The sequence below is a fragment of the Pseudorca crassidens genome, chromosome 17 (assembly GCF_039906515.1).
Source record: "Pseudorca crassidens isolate mPseCra1 chromosome 17, mPseCra1.hap1, whole genome shotgun sequence".
Classification (NCBI taxonomy): domain Eukaryota; kingdom Metazoa; phylum Chordata; class Mammalia; order Artiodactyla; family Delphinidae; genus Pseudorca; species Pseudorca crassidens.
The window spans coordinates 45,777,517-45,800,315 of NC_090312.1; the positions used below are offsets into that span (position 1 = coordinate 45,777,517).

The 22,799-nt window shown below is 35.7% G+C and overlaps 1 protein-coding gene and 1 pseudogene across 1 annotated transcript in view; both read right to left on the reverse strand.

Annotated features, from left to right (window-relative positions):
• Positions 1-22,799, reverse strand: part of SLC26A7 (solute carrier family 26 member 7) — a 181,446-nt gene that overhangs the window by 27,967 nt on the left and 130,680 nt on the right. Inside the window, exons 11-14 of the mRNA XM_067712815.1 lie at positions 19,219-19,325; positions 18,169-18,235; positions 12,648-12,785; positions 7,610-7,658 (exon numbers count right to left, since the gene is read on the reverse strand). Coding sequence (XP_067568916.1) covers positions 7,610-7,658; positions 12,648-12,785; positions 18,169-18,235; positions 19,219-19,325 — 361 coding nt within the window. The remainder of the gene's footprint in view (positions 1-7,609; positions 7,659-12,647; positions 12,786-18,168; positions 18,236-19,218; positions 19,326-22,799) is intronic.
• On the reverse strand, positions 13,723-17,171 carry LOC137210673 (serine/threonine-protein phosphatase PP1-gamma catalytic subunit B-like; annotated as a pseudogene).

Consider the following 22,799-nt stretch of genomic DNA (forward strand, 5'->3'; position numbering starts at 1 on the left):
AAGACTCAAAACAATAGAATTAGAAATTAAAAAGGAGAAGTAACAACTGACACTGAAGAAATACAAAGCACCATGAGAGATTACTACAAGCAACTCTATGCCAATAAAATGGACAACCTGGAAGAAATGGACAAATTCTTAGAAAAGCACAACTTTCTGAGACTTAACCAGGAAAAAATTAAAAAATATATACAGACGAAACACAAGCACTGAAATTGGGACTGTGATTTACAATCTTCCAACAATCATAAGCCAAGGACCAGAAGGCTTCACAGGTGAATTCTATCAAACATTTAGGGAAGAGTTATCACCTGTCCTTCTCAAACTCTTCCAAAGTAGAGCAGAGGGAGGAACACTCACAAACATCCTATGAGGCCACCCTCTTAACAAAATCAGAAAAAGATGTCACAATAAGAGTACTATAGGCCAAAATCAGTGGTGAATATAGATGCAAAAATCCTCAAAAAAATAGTAGCAAACAGAATCCAACAGCTCATTAATAAGATCATACACCATGATCACGTGGGGTTTATCCCAGGAATGTAAGGATTCTTCAATAAACGCAAATCAATCAATGTGATACACCATATTAACAAATTGAAGGAGAAAAACATATGATCATCTCAATAGATGCAGAAAAAGCTTTTGACAAAATTCAACACCCGTTTATGATAAAAAAAAAAAAAAAAAACAGCCAGAATGTAGGTATAGCGGGAACTTACCTCAACATAATAAAGGCCATATGTGACAAACCCACACCCAACATTGTTCTTAATGGTCAAAAAATAAAACCATTTCCACTAAGATCAGTAAGAAAACAAGTTTGCCCACTCTCAATGTTATTCAACATAGTTTTGGAAGTTTTAGCCAGAGCAATCAGAGAAGTAAAAGAAATAAAAGGAATCCAAATCAGAAAAGAAGAAGTAAAGTTGTCACTGTTTGCAGATGACATGATACTATACATAGAGAATCCTAAAGATGCTACCAGAAAACTACTAGAGCTAATCAATGAATTTGGTAAAGTAGCAGCATACAAAATTAATGCACAGAAATCTCTTGCATTTCTATACACTAACAATGAAAGATCAGAAAAGGAGATTAAGGAAACACTTCCATTTACCATTGCAAGAAAAAGAATAAAATACCTAGGAATAAACCTACTTAAGGAGACAAAAGATCTGCATGCAGAAAACTATAAGACACTGATGAAAAATTAAATATGATACAAACAGATGGAGAGATATACCATGCTTTTGGGTTGGAAGAATCAACATTGTGAAAATGACTACACTACACAAAGCAATCTACAGATTCAATTCCATCCCTATCAAACTACCAATGGCATTTTTCACAGAACTAGAACAAAAACTTTCCAAATTTGTATGCAAACACAAGAGACCCCAAATAGCCAAAGCAATCTTAAGAAAGAAAAACAGAGCTGGAGGAATCAGGCTCACAGACTGCAGACTATACTGCAAAGCTACAGTAATCAAGACAGTATGGTACTGGCACAAAAACAGAAATATAGACCAATGGAACAGGATAGAAAACCTAGAGATGAACCCACACACATATGGCCCCCTTATCTTTGATAAATTTGGCAAGAATATCCAATGGAGAAAAGACAGCCTCTTCAATAAGTGGTGCTGGGAAAACTGGACAGCTATATGTAAATGAATGATATTAGAAGACTCCCTAACACCATAAACAAAAATAAACTAAAAATGTATTAAAGACTCAAATGTAAGTCCACACACTATCAAACTATTAGAGGAAAACTTAGGCAGAACACTCTATGACATAAATCACAGCAAGATCCTCTTTGACCCACCTCCTAGAGAAATGGAAATAAGAACAAAAATAAACAAATGGGGTCTAATGAAACTTAAACACTTTTGCACAGCAAAGGAAACCATAAACAAGATGAAAAGACAACCCTCAGAATGGGAGAAAATATCTTCAAATGAAGCAAATAACAAAGGATTAATGTCCAAAATTTACAAGCATCTGATGCAGCTCAATATCAAAAAAACAAACATCCCAATCCAAAATTGGGCAGAAGACCTAAATAGACATTTCTCCAAAGAAGATATACAGATTGCCAACAAACACATGAAAGGATGCTCGACATCACTAATCATTAGAGATATGCAAATCAAAATGACAATGAGGTATCACCTCACACCAGTCAGAATGGCCATCAACAAAATATCTGCAAACAGTAAATGCTGGAGAGGGTGTGGGGAAAAGGGAACCCTCTTGCACTGCTGGTGGGCATGTAAATTGATACAGCCACTATGGAAAACAGTATGGAGGTTCCTTAAAAAAACTAAAAATAGAACTGCCATGCGACCCAGCATTCCCAGTACTGTGCATATACCCTGAGAAAACCGTAATTCAAAAAGAGTCATGTACCACAATATTCATTGCAGCACTATTTACAATAACCAGGACATGGAAGCAACCTAAGAGTCCATCGACTGATGAATGCATAAACGTGTGGCACATATATACAATGGAATATTACTCAGCCATAAAAAGAAACTACATTGAGTTATTTGTAGTGAGGTCGATGGACATAGAGACTGTCATATAGAGTGAAGTAAGTTAGAAAGATAAAAATAAATACAGCATGCTAACACATATATATGGAATCTAAAAAAAAAAATGTTCTGATAACCTAGGGGCAAGACAGAAATAAAGACGTAGACATAGAGAATGGACTTGAGGACATGGCGGGGGGGAAAGGTAAGCTGGGATAAAGTGAGAGAGTGGCATGGACTTATATATACTACCTAATATAAAATAGATAGCTAATGGGAAGCATCCTCATAGCACAGGGAGATTAGCTGGGTGCTTTGTGACCACCTAGAGGGGTGGCATATGGAAGGTCGGAGGTAGATGTAAGAGGGACTACATATTGGGATATACGTATATGTATAGGTGATTCAATTTCCTGTAAAGCAGAAACTAACACACTATTGTAAAGCAATTATACACCAATAAAGATGTTAAAAAAAAAAGAAGATGGTGGAGATGAACCTGAAAAATCACAATGCTAAGAGGGACGTTGACAGAGTGCCTCTTGGTAATGGCACAATGTGACTAAAGTGTTTTGGAACACAACATACTAAACATATTAATGGAAGATTTGTTCACATTTGTGCAATTTTTGTTTTCATTCAGAGAAATATGATGATTTCTATCTTATTATTTATGTAGTTTATATGTATTTACATATTTTGATTTTTCAATCCAATCTTCCTCTTCTGTAAAGATTGTTTGGAGGGGGTATTTTTTATTCTCTTTCCTCTTTCCTACTCCCTTTCCCAGCTGATATCCCCCTTTGCTTTAGTTACTTCCAGATCTCTTCAGTGGTCCCCAAAACTCATGGATGTCTCCTGATGATCTCCCAGTATCTTAAATTCACCATCTCCTAAAATAAACTTCCCTTTCCTTTTAGCTACCCTCCTGGATTTCCTGTTATTTATCCCAGTTTGAGTGGTTCAAAGCTTCAAATCATCATTTGTATTGCCCTCTCTCTTCCCCCAACACCTAAACCGTGCTGGTTATGTTAATTACATACTGAAATCTCTTTTAAGTCCATCCTCTATGTCCATTTTCACAAGCTTTCAACCAAAGAAGAGGAAGATGGTGCTGTCTGTTACCTCCTTTTCCCTGTATTAGCACCAACACACCCTTCTTGGTTGTGTTCCTGCAGACTGCATCTGGCTCAGAACTCCCAAATCCCAGCTTTAAGCACCCTTTCCTGTACACATGTCTGTGTTTGACAGGGACTTGAGTTCCTCCTCTGTCCCTAACCAACTGCACAATCCTGAGCAAGTTAGTTATCTATGTCCTCAACATTTTCATCAGTAAAATGAATAGTATCCTATTACCTATTTGAAAATGGAAGTATAGTTGCCAATTATCTATTTCAGTTATTCAGAAGAATGTCCTTTGAAAACTTGGAAGTGCTATACAAATATTAGCACTGTAATTTTCATTCACTGACCTAGTGTTCATTGGACAATGAAGGATAATGCAATGGAAATTTAAAATACATTTCTTCCCTTAAAAATCTAGTTAGGAGGAAAATATGGATGAATGAAACTACTTTATAACCATGTAAGGCGATATGTGACTGAGTGAGGCATGTGGTAGTCTCTCCATGTTACTATGATTTCCATCTTACAGCTGAAGACACTGAATTCCAGGCTGCACTTGACTGTATATTCCCCTCTATGGATCTGGCTGACTTCTTTGTCTACCTGAGATTGCCAAAGAGTGTGTCCCTTCAATTTACTTTACTTCTCTATTAAACCTTGAAGAAAATATAGTATTTGGATTGGCAAAAAGTAGATTGTTCTAGAAGGGAGAAGATAAATAAAGGATCAGATCCAGGGACAATAAAATTAGATGTAGGGGCCATGAACTGATTCATCTGATTGGGATAGAGAACTTGTGTAATGTGTAGTGAAAGGGAAATCAGTTTGAGAAAATAAGGAAGGGTTTTAGATGAGGAGTGGGCACTTGATCCTCAGAAGGGAATCTTTATAATCTCTAATGCATAAGAAGGCTTTTTTAAAAAGGTGATTTAAGATTAATGTATCATTACATCACAGAATATAATAAAGCTGGGATGGCAACTACATCTCAGCTTGTGTGTCAACACCAACCATTTGTAGCAGCTTCTTAAAACTGCCTGTTTAGAAGATTCTCAGGTTACTTTGGCTCATAGGAGGAAGTGCCTTGATTAATTAATTCTGTCTGATGTAAGCATGGGAAACTGGGTATTTTCTATCCATGGAGTAAGACAAAGACTGTCTCATAACAGAAAAAAAATATATGAAAGTCATACTAATTCATTTTGAATATGGTTAAAGACAGAATTAGAGTCACAGAAGTGAAAATGTAAAGGCAATAAAACCAAGAGTTATAGGTTTTACTAGTTAAATTGAGAGAGGAAACCAAGAACATGAGCAGTAAATGAAACCTGAGGATTTAAAGCACAGGGAAGTGAGAACAGGAGGTTGCCCCTGAACAAGAGTGAGAGATGGGAGAACCTAGATACTTTGGAGTATCAGAAGAGGGGAGAGAAGGAAAATACCAGAAAAATATTCTGGTCAACCAGTCCTAGCTACTATAAAAGGGCCACTGGGTGCCAAAATTTCACAAGGACAGAGCAAAGGTGACCATGACCATCAGCTACTGCTCTGTGCAAAGTGAGCCTGATCTAATGATGCAGAGGCGAGAATGCCCTTAAAAAGTTTCCAGATTAGCAGAAAAGTGAGATCTTTAAGAAATGATCATTAAATAAGTACAATACCAGTATTATACAAGCGTCCTTTGAAAGCACAATGTAGGAGAAAGTAAATTCGCTACAAGAAGTCAGAAGAGACCAGAGAAGCTAACATCTGAGCTGCATCCATGTTGATGTGGGTCATGCAATTAATTCATATATTTATATGATATTTATTTTATTCTATTCTATATGTTATACATTTATTTAGAATACTTTACATAAAGTAATATAATAGATATTATAATATGTATTTATTATAATATGTATTTATATAAACATTCCATATGTTCTTTATCCACTGTACTGTTAATAAATATTTTAGTTGTTTCTGCATTTGGGAGAATTATAAACAAAGCTACTATGAACAACCTTGTATGTGTTTCCAGGTACAGATATTAAGAGATTCCTTTTTTATTGTCTTTAGAAGAACAAAAATCAGTATGTCAGCTTTTCCTGTTGTTTTTTTTAAGTTTATATAATGGAATTTGAATTTAATGTTTTCTTTCATCTTTTTATTTTTGCCCAATTAAGTTTATAAGACTCATCTAGTTTTCATTATTGTATATATATATAGTATAATAAATATATCAAATAAAAATTCAAATGTACAAATATTCCATAGTTATATATACCTGATAATTTTTTTTTGAAATACGAGCTGTTTCCAGGTTTGTGTAGTTACAACCAATACTGTGTGAACATTCTTGTTTATGTAAATTGCTAGAATGTATAACTGGGAGTGGAATTGCTGGTCATAAGGTATGGTATCTTCAACTTTATATGATATTGTGAAACCGTTTTTCCAAGGTGGTTGTAACAGTTTACACTCCCACTAGCACTGCAAGAAACTTTTTGTTGCTGTACATCCTCACCAATACTTGGTATTGTCAGACTTTTAAAAATATCAATTATATATATATATATGTGTATATATGTATATATATATATACATATATACACATATATATATATACATATATATGTAGTGTTATTTATTATGAATTTAATATACATTTCCTCAATAATTATTATAAATAACAATAGTGAATTTAAGCATATTCTCATATGTTTATTGGTATATTTGAAAATGTCTCATTTTGTGAAATGTCTGTTCATGTCTCTTGCCCATTTTCCTAACAGGCCATCTGCCATTTTTACTCCTTGATATCCTGGGGAGTGCAATTCTTTCTCCATTTTATTTGTTACACCTATCTCTTTTTACTCTGGCTTATCTCTTTATGCTTTATATGATGCCTTTTGGTAAACAAAAGCTCTTGATAATAATCTAGTGAATTTTAATGATAATGTTTAACATTCCTTATATATATTCTCCTATGTTCTCTTCTAAATTTATAATTTGTCTACCACTCCTAGGACTTTGATCCAGCTGGTACTGATTTGGGGTATGGTATGAGATAAAGGTCTAATTTCATTCATTATGGTTACATGATTGTCTCATCATTGTATATTAACAAGACTGTCTTTTACTCACTGCTTTTGTCACAAATGCCACATTTGTCACAAATAAAACACCAATATATGTGAGATTTTTTTCCTTACTTCTGTGCTCTCTACTCTGTCCTATTGATCTGTTCACTTATCTTTGAACCAGTACCACACTCCACTGATTATTAGGGCTTTATAATACATCTATACATACATAAGAAACATGTTCTCCCACTTGTTCATATATTTCAACAGTTGTGCCTATTCTTAGCCATTTGTTTTTGTACAAAATTGAGAATGAGCTTGTCAATTGCCATTAAAATGTCCTATTGGAATTTTAATTGTGATTCAATTTATATCTATAAATAAATTCGAGAACTGACATCTTTTCAATATTGTACATTCTGATCAGTGGACATTGTATTTCCTTCCATTTTTACAAAAAAAGTACCATTAATTTGTGTTTCAGGTATTCTTAACGCCTCATAATAAAGTTTTACACCTTCATCCTTTGTAGGTTTATACATCTTAAATTCACTTCTAAAAGATTAGGAGGATGAGAGGGAAGAAGAAGAAAAGAAGGAGGAAGGGGGAGGACAGAATAGGAGAGAGATAAGAGAAAGAAGGAGGAAGAGAGAAAAAAGAGAGGAGGATGGAGTAGGCAAAGAGGAGGGAGATGGAGGAGGAGAGAATAGGAGGAGGGAGGAAGAGAAGGTGGAGAGAGGACGGAGGATGTAGACCAGGAGGAGAGAGGGAAGAAAGAAGTAGGAGGCAGAGAGGGAGAAGAAGGGGAAGAAGATTTCATTCTCTGGTCTATATTCAAGTCAGAACACTTAGTTGTTTTTTAAGCTAACTCACCATTGCAAATGCCATTGGATAGAGAATTGAGCAATGTGTTTTGTTCACACTGAAATGAAAACAAATATAAAGAAGAATAACATTATAAAAATTCATTTCTGTCCCTGAAAAAGAACATCATTCTTTTCTCCATAAATAACAAAGGAAACTAGTATCCAATAATTATTTTTCCTAGCTTTTTTCAGAATGATAAATACAACAAACTAAAATAATAAAATAATTAGTTCTAAGCTTATGTTAGCTCAGTAGATAATTTAAACTATCAAGTCAAACCATCTTCTTTAGAACGTTTTCTGCAAGATTAAGTTTGTTTTAATATTTGATCAGGAATTGAACATTTGTACGTGTTTTTCATTGTAGCGTATCCAGTCAGAAATTAACTTCATTAACACAGCACTCTCAAAGAGAGACCGCCAACCATATATTTCATATTATACAAAAGTTAGCTGTTCGCTTAATATGATAAACTCTAGGTCCATCCATGTTGCTGCAAATGGCATTATTTTATTCTTTTTTATGGCTGAGTAATGTGAAGTAAGCCAGACAGAGATAAATATCATATGATATCGCATATATGTGGAATCTAAAAAATAATGATACAAATGAACTTATTTACAAAACAAAAACAGACTCATAGACATAGAAAACAAGGGTATGGTTACCAATGGGGAAAGTGTGGGGGAAGGATAAATTAGGATTTGGGGATTAACATATACACACTACTATATATGACGTATATAACCAACAAGGACCTACTGTGTAGCACAGGGAACTGTACTCAATATTTTGTAATAACCTGTAAGTGAAAAGAATCTGAAAAAAAAGATACATATGTTTGTATAACTGAATCATTTTGTTGTAACCTGAAACTAACACAAACTAATAACAATTGTTATTTCTTGAGTACTTATTATATACCAAGAACTTGACATTAATCATTTAATCCTCAGAATAATCCTATGAATTTACTACTGATCTCATTTTTCATCCGAAAGTTGGAAAACTTCTGAATTTGGAAGACTTCTAAAGATTGAAATGGTTAAATAATCTGACCAAAGTCACAAAGCTAGTAAGAACTGAGTTAGAACCTGAGCTCATGTCTTTCCACTCTGCACCTCATGCTTCAAACTTCTACATTATACTGCTTTTCTCATGAAATCAGATTTCATCTTAGAGGGTGACCACAAAACATCTATTTTCCCTTCTTAATCCCAGTGGTTCAGCTTATATGTTTTAAGTCTGATTCTGACAGTTATCAAATAATTTTCACCAGGTTATTTTACATTTCTAAGTCTCAACCTTCCTTTTTTGTAACATTCAGGTAAAGTCAGTTACATCATGGGGCTGATAACAATTAAGTTAGATAGCCCACTTAAAGGGACTTGCCCTTGAGAGACAGTCAACAAATGTGATTCCTTTCCCTCCTCTTAAAATACCTTGTCTGAAATCTCTCCTGCAGAAGAAGTTTAAATCAGATACTCCACCCTCGAGAAGGTGGAGAATGACTCCACACTCCTTAAGTACAGGCTGCACAGAGTGACTTGCTTTCAAGGACTACAGCATGGAAAGGGGAAAAAAGAGTAACTTTACAGTGAAGAAACCTGACAAATACTATCTCATCCAAGTGATCAAGGTCAACATCAACAGTGATAAATCATGTTTATATTTGTACCCTTGAAATAATGTGATGAAAATGGCACTTCACCTCTATAGTTTTCCTCCTGAAAACCCATATATCCAGTCCTACCATGAGAAAAATAAGAGATAATTCCACCAGAGGGGCATTCTACAAAATACCTGACCAGTACTACTCAAAACTGTCAAGGCCATCAAAAAAGGGAAAGTCTAAGAAACTATCACAGCCAAGAGAATCTAAGGAGACAGGACAACTAACTGTAATGTAATATCCTGGCTGGAATTCTGGAGCAGTAAAAGGACATTAGGTAAAACTAAGTAAATCTGAATAAAGCATGGACTATAATTAATGATAATGTACCCATATTGGTTGATCGATTATAATAAATATGTCACACTAATACAAGAAGTTAATAATAGAGGAAACTGTGTGGTGTGGGGTATATAGGAACTCTGTATACTAACTTCTCAATTTTTCTCTGTAAATCTAAAACTGTTCCAAAAACTAAAATCTACTTTAAAAAAAAAAAACCTTGTCTGAGCAAAAGAAAATTTTAGGTAAACAGCAGATTGAAACTTCTCTTGCAAAGTGAGACCACAAAATGGTGATAATATTATAGTGAATATCTGTAGCCTATATAATAATGAGCATGAATCCATCAAACACTAGCAGTCTGAGATCCTTCTAAGCTTCTGCATTCAGGGAGATATTTAATAGTGATATACAGGAAGTAGAGCAGTATAATGATATAGAAGTATATTGTTACATAACCTAACAGGGGATCCTTTTTCAGCTTATGTTTTGAATAGGATGTAAATCTTCCTGCTCTGGAATGTTTAAAATGCCCTTCCATCACTACTATCTGTTGAAAATTCAGCTGTCAGAGAAGAGAAGATCAAGTCCCTGGCAGAGCACTCCAGTTCAAGGAACAACTATAGACTGCTATGTTCAGCCTGATAAAGGGAGGCAAAGCTGCAGCAGAGATTAATTGATGCAGACTTGTTACTCCAAAACTGAACTTACAATAAGTGCATAGTCCTTAAAATAAGTAGATATCCTAGGCAGACAGTGTGTGACAAGGACAATATGAGTTGCCCAAAAGATCATCCATGCTCAAGACTATCCTTTTAAGCATTCTGAATAAAGGTTTACCCCAGGTTCCTCTGAGAGGAGGAATTCCAGAGTGCCATCTGAGTCCTTGTTGTGTCCTTTAAAATTCATAACATACAAATATACATACAATATTTGCTTTATTATCATTAGAGTAGAGCTCAGTTTCAACAAATTCTTTCTCACCATCATAAAGTTCTGAGTTAAAGAATCCTTTTGGGTGCCATTACGTACCAAAAACCTAGATTCAATAAACTCTATTTGATTTTTAGACTCAATTTTCTGAAGTCCCAAGTAGGTAAAATCATATATGTAGAACCTTCTCACAGAAGACTGTGTTAATGAGATTTGTTTCTAAGGTACACTACAAGGTAAACACACACCAATTTGCAATTTCTGAAAACAAGTTGGAGCAACCTTAATCTTGCAGGAAAATATTCTAAGGAAAACACTATCGACTATCGGTAAATAATTTGTTATAAGAATCCTCATGTCAGGTACTCTACTAGAAATGATAAAGCCCACAATCTAGTATATTATTTCAATAAGTAAATTTAGATTTTGGTAAAATAAGACCACAACTTCTTGTGGGTTAATTAGGTTATTTGACACTCTAGACAGATTTTCCCACAATATTGTTATGCATGGTGTTATGAGCTTAATGTCAGCCGCAAGAGCCTACCTCTCTCATAATACAGTTTAACACTCTGTAAGGTATAGAATGGCTTTGTGATTAAAAATAGGCCTAATATACAACTTGAACAATTAGGAATATATCTCCCCCTTTGGCATAAGAGCAAGTTCTTCTCACCCCAAAATCAAAGGTGCTAGTTCCTAATATTCCAATGAAAGTGACATCCTAAAGATCACAATGAGGGGTAAAGAAGGTCTGGAGATATATAGACAGGGCCAGCTTCATGGGCTTGAGCCCTGTGCAGTCACACAGGACCCCATGCTTAGAAGGGTCTCTCATTTGGCTTAATGCTCTGTTGTCACCATTTTGAAATTCATAACAACTGTTGAAAAAGGAACTTCACATTTTCATTTTGAACTGTGCCCAGCAAATTTCATATTTGATCTTGTATTTAGGACCTCTGTTATGTGGATCACTATGAGGCCCAGAGGCAGAAGCATGAAGCTGCAGAGACAGGAGTGTGGAATTAGCTCCTGAGATACCAGAAGTGGAAGGGCCAAGGTCTCCTATGTATCTGACTGACTGGGAGGTAGTATATGCTCAAGGATACAAGAGAAAAAAGAGATCTTTGTTATCTAAAATCAAGAAATGCTTCATTGAGAGGGCATTATTTGCATTGAATCAAACTAATAATATAAGCTAAGATTTTTTTTTTTTTTTTTTTTTTTTTTTTTTTTTGCGGTACGCGGGCCTCTCGCTGTTGTGGCCTCTCCTGTTGTGGAGCACAGGCTCCGGACGCGCAGGCTCAGTGGCCATGGCTCACGGGCCTAGCCGCTCCACGGCATGTGGGATCTTCCCGGACCTGGGCACAAACCCGTGTCCCCTGCATCGACAGGCGGACTCTCAACCACTGCGCCACCAGGGAAGCCCTCTAGCTAAGACTTTATAGTATTGAGTAGGCCAGACACTATTCTAATTTCTTTGTGTATATTAGCTCATTTAATCATCTCTAGTACTGATTAGGAAACTGCAACAGAAAAGATTAAATATCTTGGTTAGGATCCCACCATTCCTAAGTGGCTCACCCAGGCAGCTTAGCTCCAAAGTCCCTGCTCTTAACATTGCAGAGAGCTTAAGGATTCAAATGATTACAGATAGCTCATTCACATGAACTCATCCTGATGCACATTTGATTTACTATCTGTGTTAATTGAGATAATTTATGGAGATAAAGAATGATGGCATTTTAAAATAACGTTATAATGATGGCAACAGTTTATCCTTCTCTGAGTTATTTACCATATTCTCTTTTAGAGGTAGATCTAACTCTTCTTTCTCTTGGTAAAAAGATCCTTTGATTTAAGTGATTTGTCTTATTTATTCTCCTCAGGGTTATAGCACTTAGTACACATGTCCATTAGATATATGCTGAATTAATGAGTAAGTGAACAACTGAACAAATGAATGAACAAAAGCGATTACCTAAAAGCTAACTACAAGAGCCAAATAAAAAGTATAATACAATATAAGGTTTTGTTCAGGAAGAGATCTCTGAACACTTTTATAACATATTATATTTACGTGATAACGTTTTTGGGGTATCATGATATAAGGTTATCTGTAGCATGATATTGTAATCATGAAAGAGTTGACCCTACCTTGCTGATTTCATCAAGTGGCTGGTTGTTGGCATTTTCTTTTTGGATTATGTTCATTAGATCAGTATGAAACTTCTTTACATTCAGAAAAACAAGTGGGTTGTTTATTGAGATAATTTTCACCTGCTGCAGCGTTTCCTTTTACAAGGAAAAAAAAGGAATAGATTCAGAGTTCTGAAAGAAATAAATCCTACAATGAATCAAAATCCTACAAGTCCAAATGCCACTCAGTTATGGAAGCAATCTCCTGGCTGATGTTTTCATTAAAATTTCTTTGGAGAATTTAGTATACTATCATACTTCTCAGGGAAAATATGTACTTCCTCTTTATTAAGAAACATTAGTAACCATGAGATAAGTCTGCAGCTTTTCCGAAAAATGGTCCTTATTCCTACTAATTGGGTTTTGGGGAGGCAACAGCCTAGACTATCCAAAGAGTATCATGAAGACTTATCCTCCTAAAAGTACCTCTTCCACTCAGTCTAGAAATTTAAAATTCCTTTACCTAGCCATCAGTATTTTTAAAAATGAAAATATGTCCTAAAGGGTCATTGTCAAGTCATTTACCTCATAATGACATAGTCTTCCTTAGGCAGGAATATAACCTTACAAGTGACTGATAGTTCTGATTGAGAGAAAGAAACCAAGAGGTATTATCAGGAAGGTAATTTCACTTTGGGCAGGCCTAGATTACATTGGATTTAGGATGTAGGCAAGACATGAGGAAATGAGGAAGGAAAAATTTCAATACAAAAGGTGTCTGCTTTGGCCATTTGCCCAGGTCTTCCTGGCAATACCATCTTCTCCATGACCTTTGGGGCAGGGGTCTGTCTTAGAAACTGAGAGGATGGTAAGTTCTATGAAATGATAACTCCTTACCAACTAAATAAAGCAATATCCCTTCAGACTTTAGTACTCACATTGAGGAGGAGACACAGACAGGCAGAGATAGAAAGATAAAAGAAAATATCAGATATATGAATTTGGACAATTAGTTTAACCTCTCTTAGATTCCTTGCTTTTTAAAGTAGGTAATTTTTTTTTTAAACAATTCCATCATTTAATAAGTCTGAATTCATTTTTACCACATGGTATTGTACATGGTCAGCTGTTGAAACAGATTTCTTTTAAACAGATCTTAGTTTTAAAACAGTCATAGATACTGTGAGTTCTGTATAAACTGGTGGATAGTAAGTTAGTTCCTTTGTTTTGACTTATAAGCCTCAATTTCACCACAGAATAAAGAATGTAGGGAAAGAAAGCATAATTGGTCACTCATATAGAACAGTATTATTTCTATAATTTGAAGCTTTCTGAATGGACGGGTTCAAGCCTGATATAACTGTAAAAAGATTACTTAGTGAAAAGACTATATGGAAATCATACAAAATGTTATTAACTTTAATCAATAGCTTAAACAGCTCTATGTTACTAATTGGTATTCAAACTCAAAAACCTGTTTTTGAATCCCCATGAAGGCAGCAGGGGTACACAACCATGCCACCTTGTACTTAGGGGAGTGTCAATACATATTTCAACAGAAACTTTGGCTTTAGGAAAGAGTCATAATGGCTTTATAATGTCAAATAATGGCTTTAATTGTCATTTTAAGTATACCACAGGGGAAAGTGTGATTTAATTAAATATATATACCAGTGATGCTGGTAAGGTTGAAAGTTACTCCTAATTTTGATAGCTATAAAAACTAGTTTGTGGGCTTTCCTGGTGGCGCAGTGGTTGAGAGTCCGCCTGCCGATGCAGGGGACACGGGTTCGTGCCCCGATCCGGGAAGATCCCACATGCTGTGGAGCGGCTGGGCCCGTGAGCCATGGCCATTGAGCCTGCGCGTCCGGAGCCTGTGCTCCGCAACGGGAGAGGCCACAACACAACAGTGAGAGGCCCATGTACCGCAAAAAAAAAAAAAAAAAAAACTAGTTTCTACATGACAAGACAATGAGAGAAAAACAAGCAATTCCTTTGAAACAAACAAACAAACAAACAAAAAATTTCACAGTGTTTTGTATCCAACAGTATGCATTTTATGACAATAATGTACAGATTGAGCACACTAGGTCTCTATATCCTAAAGAAAATGAGCATTTACATTATTCATGGGCAGTACTGAATTTTAAAAAAAAGATCAACTATACACTCACCCCTTACACAGGATAAACTGTCCTGGGCTGTATAGCTTTAGCACCATCACTAAAGTTGTTTGTAAAAGCTGACCAATATACATTTCAGTTTTAAAAATGAAGGATATAGAGTATATGTTACAAGTCTCAAGTAGGCAGTGTCAAAATGACATCTATTTCTTTGCCTGCTTTGTGATCATACCCCTTGGAGGTGTTATGGGTCTCATGGTATTTGGTTTCTTTTTCTCTGCAGGATTTAAAATCTGAAAAGAACACATTAGTGTTTCATCCACACTCATCATGGCACCTGCATTGTCAAACCCTCCACAACAACTGCGTGCAGAAAACAGAGTGACCAATTGTCTCTTTGCAAAAAATTTATATCCATCTTCAACCACCTGATAGGCTCTACATATAAGATCCAAATCATACTTATGGAGAAATTTTGCAACCACTTCTGCACCAAATGTGAAGGACACGCCTCTGTCATTTTCAACCCAGCCTAAGACATCTTTATCAGGGTCAGACCACAAAAGAAGACCTTGATCTGGTACATCAATTGGTTGAATAATTCACTGAATCTGCTCCATAGACTGAAGATCCTGGTGATAAACCTCCATGACAGCAGAATATTTTCTCATCCATGATGGCTGCTATCGGTAAACAGTTAAAGCAGTCTGTGAAAGTTTTCCATAGAGTAATGTTGTATCTTCTTTTACATTCATCATAAAATCCATAAATTCTATTGATGCTGGCATATTCGTGATTTCCTCTGAGAAGAAAAAAATTCTCGGGATATTTGGTTTTGTAAGGCAATAAGAGGCAGATAGTCTCCAATGACTGCTATCCCCTGTCCACATAGTCCCCAAAAAACAGGTAATTGTTTTCTGGCGGGAAAACACCATACTCAAAAAGTCAAAGCAAATAATACTACTGCCCATGGATATCACCACATATTTTGAGTGGTGCTTCAAGTTCCAGTAGGATAGGCTGACTTTGGAAGATCTCTCCGAACTTTAAGCAAAGTCCTCTGATTTCGTTCTCCTGTAGCTGGACATTCTTACCAGGCTTGGACACTCTCACTTCCAGCAGCCATTGGATGATGCTGTCGATGTTTAGTTTATATCTTCCATTACGTTCCCACCGCCGACCCTCCTGCAGCGGCAACAACTACGGTAGCACCTTGGGATTCACGCCTCTTTTCCCACACCACCAGCACAGACACGGTGGTGGCAGCGGTGGCAGGGGCTCCCTGTTTCCTCCTTCTCTCCCCACTGGAACCACGAGAGCTAACATAGGTAAATTTTTAAGCTAGATAATGTCAAAAAGTTTCTATAGCTACACAACTGTTTAAACTCTAGAAAGTTAGAAAATTTGCTGAAAATAAACAATTCAAGAAAACAAAAACGCTTAAGTTACCAAATTAACTTTTTTTTTTTTTGCTGTACACGGGCCTCTCACTGTTGTGGCCTCTTCCGTTGCGGAGCACAGGCTGCGGACGCGCAGGCTCAGCGGCCATGGTTCATGGGCCTAGCCACTCAGCGGCATGTGGGATTTTCCCGGACCGGGGCACGAACCCGTGTCCCCAGCATAGGCAGGCGGACTCTCAACCCCTGCGCCACCAGGGAAGCCCTACCAAATTAACTTTTAATCAAGAGGAAATCTCTTATAAGCCAAAAATAAAACAATTATTTGGCCTGTCAGGTTTAGTTATGACAAAGACCCACATCTTAAATGGACTCACTAATCACACCACATGTTTGTGCCAATATGCTTTAAGATAATATACTTTTTAAAGCTAGGTATTTATTAAGGAACAGAGACTCAAATGGGGCAAGAAAAGAAATTCTCAATAGAGTTGAATTCACTGAGTGGGGAGGGGTCTTCCAAATTGAGAGTGAGTGTTTCATGTGAAGAAGGGGTGGGAGCGTGCATAAACAGAAGGGAGGAGTGACAGATCACCACTACTCTTGAAGTTAGCTAAAAGTTCCACCTAAGAGTTCATATTCAAATCTTTCTCTATCTTACTGTTTTCCCTCTTAGTTTTGGTACAAAACATTAAATAACTAGTGAGGTGTAATATTCTAATAAAATTAAGATTTCCATGTGACACAGTTATTATTCAGGTAGGTGGCTAGACTAGAACAAATCAAGTTTTAAAGACATGGAGAAATTTCAGCACTTTCATCTTCCTGCAAATCCCCTCATTCACTTCCTCACATATTTAGCTTGAGAAGAAGGTATGAATTAGGTAGAATTTATTAACCAGTGATTTAAACTGAGAATTCTGTTTCAAAGCTAAGAATGTCAAGGCTATGGTATATGGCTGTACGTGTGGAGTGGATACACTGAGGACTTTAGAGGCCTGAGTCAGTCTGGGACTTTGCATAAGCATTAAATTCCCATGGAAAATTTAAAGGAAGAAAAGAAAGGGATAGGAAAGGAAGGTAGCATTGGTGGAAAATTTGAGCCTGGGACACCTTCAAAGTCTTTGAACTCCAATAGCTTTCTATGAAGCAAATCTTTCCATACTTGTTAAAAAACACAAGCCATTTCCCTAGGTGTCACAGAAGGACTCCTGCTGCTACTTTCTACTTCCAGTCTACTCAGAAATACCCTGACACTGATCCTTCTGTTCTGAGGGCAATCATGGGGTACTAAAACAAGTAAAAATGAAAAATAAAGAAAAAAAAAAGGTTAGTGAAACATTACAAAGCAGGTTCAAAGTAAGGCCAATTTTTTTAATTGACAAAAATTCAAGTTGACATTTTCTTTCTTCACTTTAAACTTGTTTGGGTCATCCTTCAGAACAAGAAGCTAGAACTCAAACATAATTGGCCTGCCTAAACATGGATTGAATGAGACAATTTATATGTTGTTTCCTTAAAAAGGTGTCCACTGTGCAAGAAACAAATCCTGGTGGCATCAATTACCTTCTGCTAATAAAACAGAGGGTCACTGATTGTGTTAACAAATACCATGACCCCACTTTGCTTTATTCCCTTCCCTATTCCCTATCTTCCTCCATCATTTTATTTGGAATAGACTATTAGTTTAGTTTGACTGTTTTATGTCAACTTAATAATGGAAAAGAGGTTTCCAAATAACTGAACTAGTCTGGGCCATGATTATTCTGTGAACTTTACATCTATAAACCATGCTATCCTCTTATCTGCATGCTGATACAAGCTTTCTGTTGTTGTTCTATTGATTTGTTGTATGTTGATTGCTATATATATGGTGGTTACACATGCCACTGAAAGTTCAAACTAATCAACAATAGAATTATCATTTTTAAAGTAGTAATTTATCTGCTTATGATACCTTGAAACTATCTGACCTACAAAAATTATTAATTGCACGAAGGAAAAGGAAACTAAACTTACATCATCCATTTCTGTCTTCACTTTAAATTCCATTTCTTTCATATTTTTTATACTCAGAGTCTTTGCTCTAGAATTAAGGCAGATATAAAATACAATGTCATTTCCAAATTACTACATCAACCATGAAGAAATAAAAAGGATAAGCCATTTTATTTTAACAATTAGAACATATTTAGAATGGTTTAGATGCTATATCCCATTTGTTCATAAGACACTGGTAAATGTGTGTCTCTCTGGGATCCTCAGAAACAGAGACATCTAAATAGAGATTTTAGAATGTAATTTATCTCACCTGGGCTCCCAGCTACCATATCTTCAAGCTAAAGAGGTGGATTGATAAAGAAGAGCAATAAGGGAGAAGGCTAGAAAGTATACGGTATTTAAGAAAATCTTGTTTTAGGGTAAAGGAAGTAAAGAGGGAATCAATGGCAAGATTGGACCACATAACAATGAATCTATATATAGAAACTTCATAAAGATAGAATCTATAGAGGTAAAACTTAAATTTTTAAGAATATATTATTTCACAAAGAATTTCAAGGGAAGGATGAGAAGTGAGTAGAAGCATTATCGGATGATGAACATTGGGAAACAGAAAAAGAATTGATCAAAATATGGAATCGTTTACAGATGTGCCGTAAAAAACAAAAAGAATGTGTTCATTAATAAATTATCTAGAAAAAAGTAGCTAGATTAATAAAGCTTCTGAAAAATTAAATTTTTTGAGGTTATTTAACTTTTCAAATGATTACATTGTTATATGGTTTGTGTCTCATTAAATACTATATCCATTCACTTAAAAAAATAGCTCTGTGATGCACTGTATAGCTGTGGGGTTAATTTGTTTACTTTAATAGATTTTATATATTCTATTTTATAGTTCTGACTGGTCCTCATTAAGACCAGTGCTGTTATATATCACATGTAGATAAAAACTTCTATATAAATAAAACATGAGAGTAATACTATCTATTCCACAGAAATAAAAGTAACTGGCAACAGTATATTTGCTGCTGTGTCAGAATAAACAGCATTTAAATAAGATCTTACCTTGGGAAACGACCAATCACAATAGCTATGGTACACACAACACCAAACAGCAGCCCCACATTGGCAGCAAAGCATATTGTAAATATATATGTACTGACCCATATGCCCTGAAAAACAAACAGGAAACAAGATATGGGTCCTTTGTATTCTCATCTTTCTCGTTATTGCTAAATTCCTCACAATCTTGTTCTCTACCATTCCTGTGATGAAATCTCTCAGCAAGAATATATTACTCAAGGAGTGGTAAACAGAAGCCCAGGAACACAGAAACAAACCCAGGCCCCAGCGGACTCCCAGTGACAGAGGTTAAGGGAAAGGCAAAGGGAAAAGGCACATTCTTTTTACATAGATGCTGCCAACCCTTATTTCAATCCCCAAAAAACTTTCTATTTAAGATCTGTAAATAGTTGGCTGATGTGCTTGCTTCAAAAGCATTCCATAATTACCTACTGTTTTCTCATTTGGTGTAATAATATTACAAACAAGTGTTTGTAGATTTTTGGTCATTCTCAGTAATATTCTGTTTTCTGGGATTGCTATAAAGAGAACTAAGATTACTATTGATACGTAGGACTCTCAAAGCCTATTGTTAAAATGATTGACTCTAACAGCACAACCAAAGCCACTTTTAGACCAACCACTATAAAAATAGTTATACTTTTATTTGCAAGGGGTCACTTCTTGTGAAATTGTGAAAGCTAAAAACTCAAGGCCAACTTAGTTCTTGGGAATATTTCAAAAGATTGCAAGAAAATTCTATTTCTCCTTCAATTGGGATTCCAACAATATTGCAGTTTTGTCTACCACCTGAAATTACAATTTGCAACAGGATACTGTATTATATTGGCAATTCGAAGTTTATTTCTGACAAAAATAGCTTTAAAAGGAAAATAATTTGTGAAATCCAGAAAGTTATATTTTCTAAACACAAAATTCTGCATTTGGCAAATAGTAGACCAACAAAATTTTCAAACTCTCTCTTTTCTCCCAAATTACCTTCATTACTTTATGCAAGTAATTCTAAGTTGATTTCTTTCTGTCCCAATAGCTGTATTACCATTTTAAACAACATAATTCAATTCCATATGCTAATGAAAGATAAATTTCTCTATAATCTGAAAACAGCACAGATTCTTGGAGGGGTATAGGTTTCTTTTTTCCAGACAAGTTTGAAACAAATGTTTCTAAAAGGTATTTTTTAACTTGAAATTTTTTACTTCTCCTTTATCTGTATTATTTATCTACATTGAGCTTGAGTGGTTCTTAATGTTGAGCTATTTTCAAAAGCTAAGCTCTTGGAAGCAAATGGACAGATTTTTATCTGTAAAATTCCTTTTTGATATAGAAGAAACAAACATTTAGGAATAAACGAGAAACTATATTTTAAGTGTTCTCATGTTAAGATCCATCACCTACAAACGTAATGCTGTTAACACTTATTATTACACCATCCTGTCATCTAATAGGTTAGACACTGAGATATTTTTCCTCTATTCAGGTGAATGGAGAGTCATTTGAATCTTCTACTTGTACACAGTGTGTCTTTTCCTTCCCAACTTATTGCACCAAACTTGATTGTGTACAAAATAAGGCTGCAAATTTTTGATCATTACTTCAACTTGCCATGATTGCTCTGTTTCTCACTCATCCCCTAATGCTTACTGAACCTGCCTGGGTGTGGCAGAATAAGACCTCACCAAAAGCTTTATAAGTCCTGTTCCTCCTGGCCAACCTCCATGATTCAATATAGCATGGGGAACCGAGGATCCTGGTCCCTGCCATTTAAAAAAACACAGAGCCTGGATGCCATGATTCATCAGAGCGACCAAAAATGTTGGTACCATCTGGTTCTATTTTTAAAGTGAATTTACTCTCCCACAATATCACCTATTGTAAGCTGGGCTTATAATGCTTAGTTATTTTCTAGGGCTACATTTATAACTTTGAAAAAAATATCAAATAGAAATTAGTAACATAGACAAGTAAATAGTTCCACTGGTTAGAATAAGTCCCAACACTATTCTGTAACAATTCCTATTAAAATCCAAATCCTAGATGTCATAGCTATAAGGAATTGGGTTCTTGAAACCCTTTTTTTTTTTTTGAAACCCTATTTTTTTGCATTATGCATTCTTACTTGATCTCCTCCCTATTTGGCACTCACAGCCCCTAAATATAAGATAACCCCAAAGTTGGCCTCAAGTAGGGAACACATAAACTCTTCCTTTTATAGAAAATGTATCGGTGTAAAACACAGTTCAGCAGATACTCAATCACTTCACTTCTCTGCTCCATCTGTTACGCTGTTTTGGTGATTGATCCATATTATTAAATTTCTGTAGGTCTTAATTCTATCTCTACTGTTCAGTTACTCAAACTCAGTTCTAAGTCCATCAGTAAGGCTTCCATTTTGGATCCCTATTTCCTCATTATCTCAAAGAGGGTTTTGATCTACAACTCAAAGTAGAATTATTATTAAACTGTAAAAAGTTTAAAGAAATAAAAATTTCTAATTTTTCTTTTATTTTAGCATCTTTATTGGAGTATAATTGCTTTACAATGTTGTGTTAGTTTCTGCTTTATAACAAAGTGAATCAGCTATACATATACATATATCCCCATATCTCCTCCCTCTTGCCTCTCCCTCCCACCCTCCCTATCCCACCCCTCTAGGTGGTCACAAAGCACCAAGCTGATCTCCCTGTGTTATGCGGCTGCTTCCCACTAGCTACCTATTCTACATTTGGTAGTGTATATATGTCCATGGCATTCTCTCACTTCATCCCAGCTTACCCTTCCCCCCACCCTGTGTCCTAAAGCCCATTCTCTACATCTGCGTCTTTATTCCTATCCTGCTCCTGGTTCTTCAGAACCTTTTTTTTTTTTTTGATTCCATATATATGCATTAGCATGCAGTATTTGTTTTTCTCTTTCTGACTTACTTCACTCTGTATGACAAACTCTAGGTCCATCCACCTCATTATAAAAAACTCAATTTCGTTTCTTTTTATGGCTGAGTAATAGTCCATTGTATATATGTGCCACATTTTCTTTCTCCATTCATCTGTGATGAATACTTACATGTTTTCTTAAACTTTCAACCTTCAAATTGCTTTACACATACATACATTTTTGGTAACTTTGTTTCATATTTAGGTATATTCTAACTATTGAGTTATCTGGACATATTCTGTCTACTGGGTGATCTAGCATATATCCACAAAAGTCTGTGCAATATTATCACTACAAATGCTTTGCCCAGATCATATTCCAATAACCCATGGCCTCTCACTGTTGAATTCCTTAACAACTAGAGATACCTGTCCACTTCAACCACAGGAGGCCATTGTCAAGCTAAACCCAACATCGCATTTAATTATCATGTACCTGCTATATCCGTGTCACCTTTCTCAACATTATTTTCTTCCCAAACCATACTCCCTACTTACTCCAGGTTTTCACCTATTACCTCTATGTAGGAGATTACAAATTATGAGCCATTAAAGCAGTTTCAAACAGTCTACCAAATACCTTCAAACTCAGTGTGTCCAAATGCAAACTCATTAACTTCATCCCCCAAG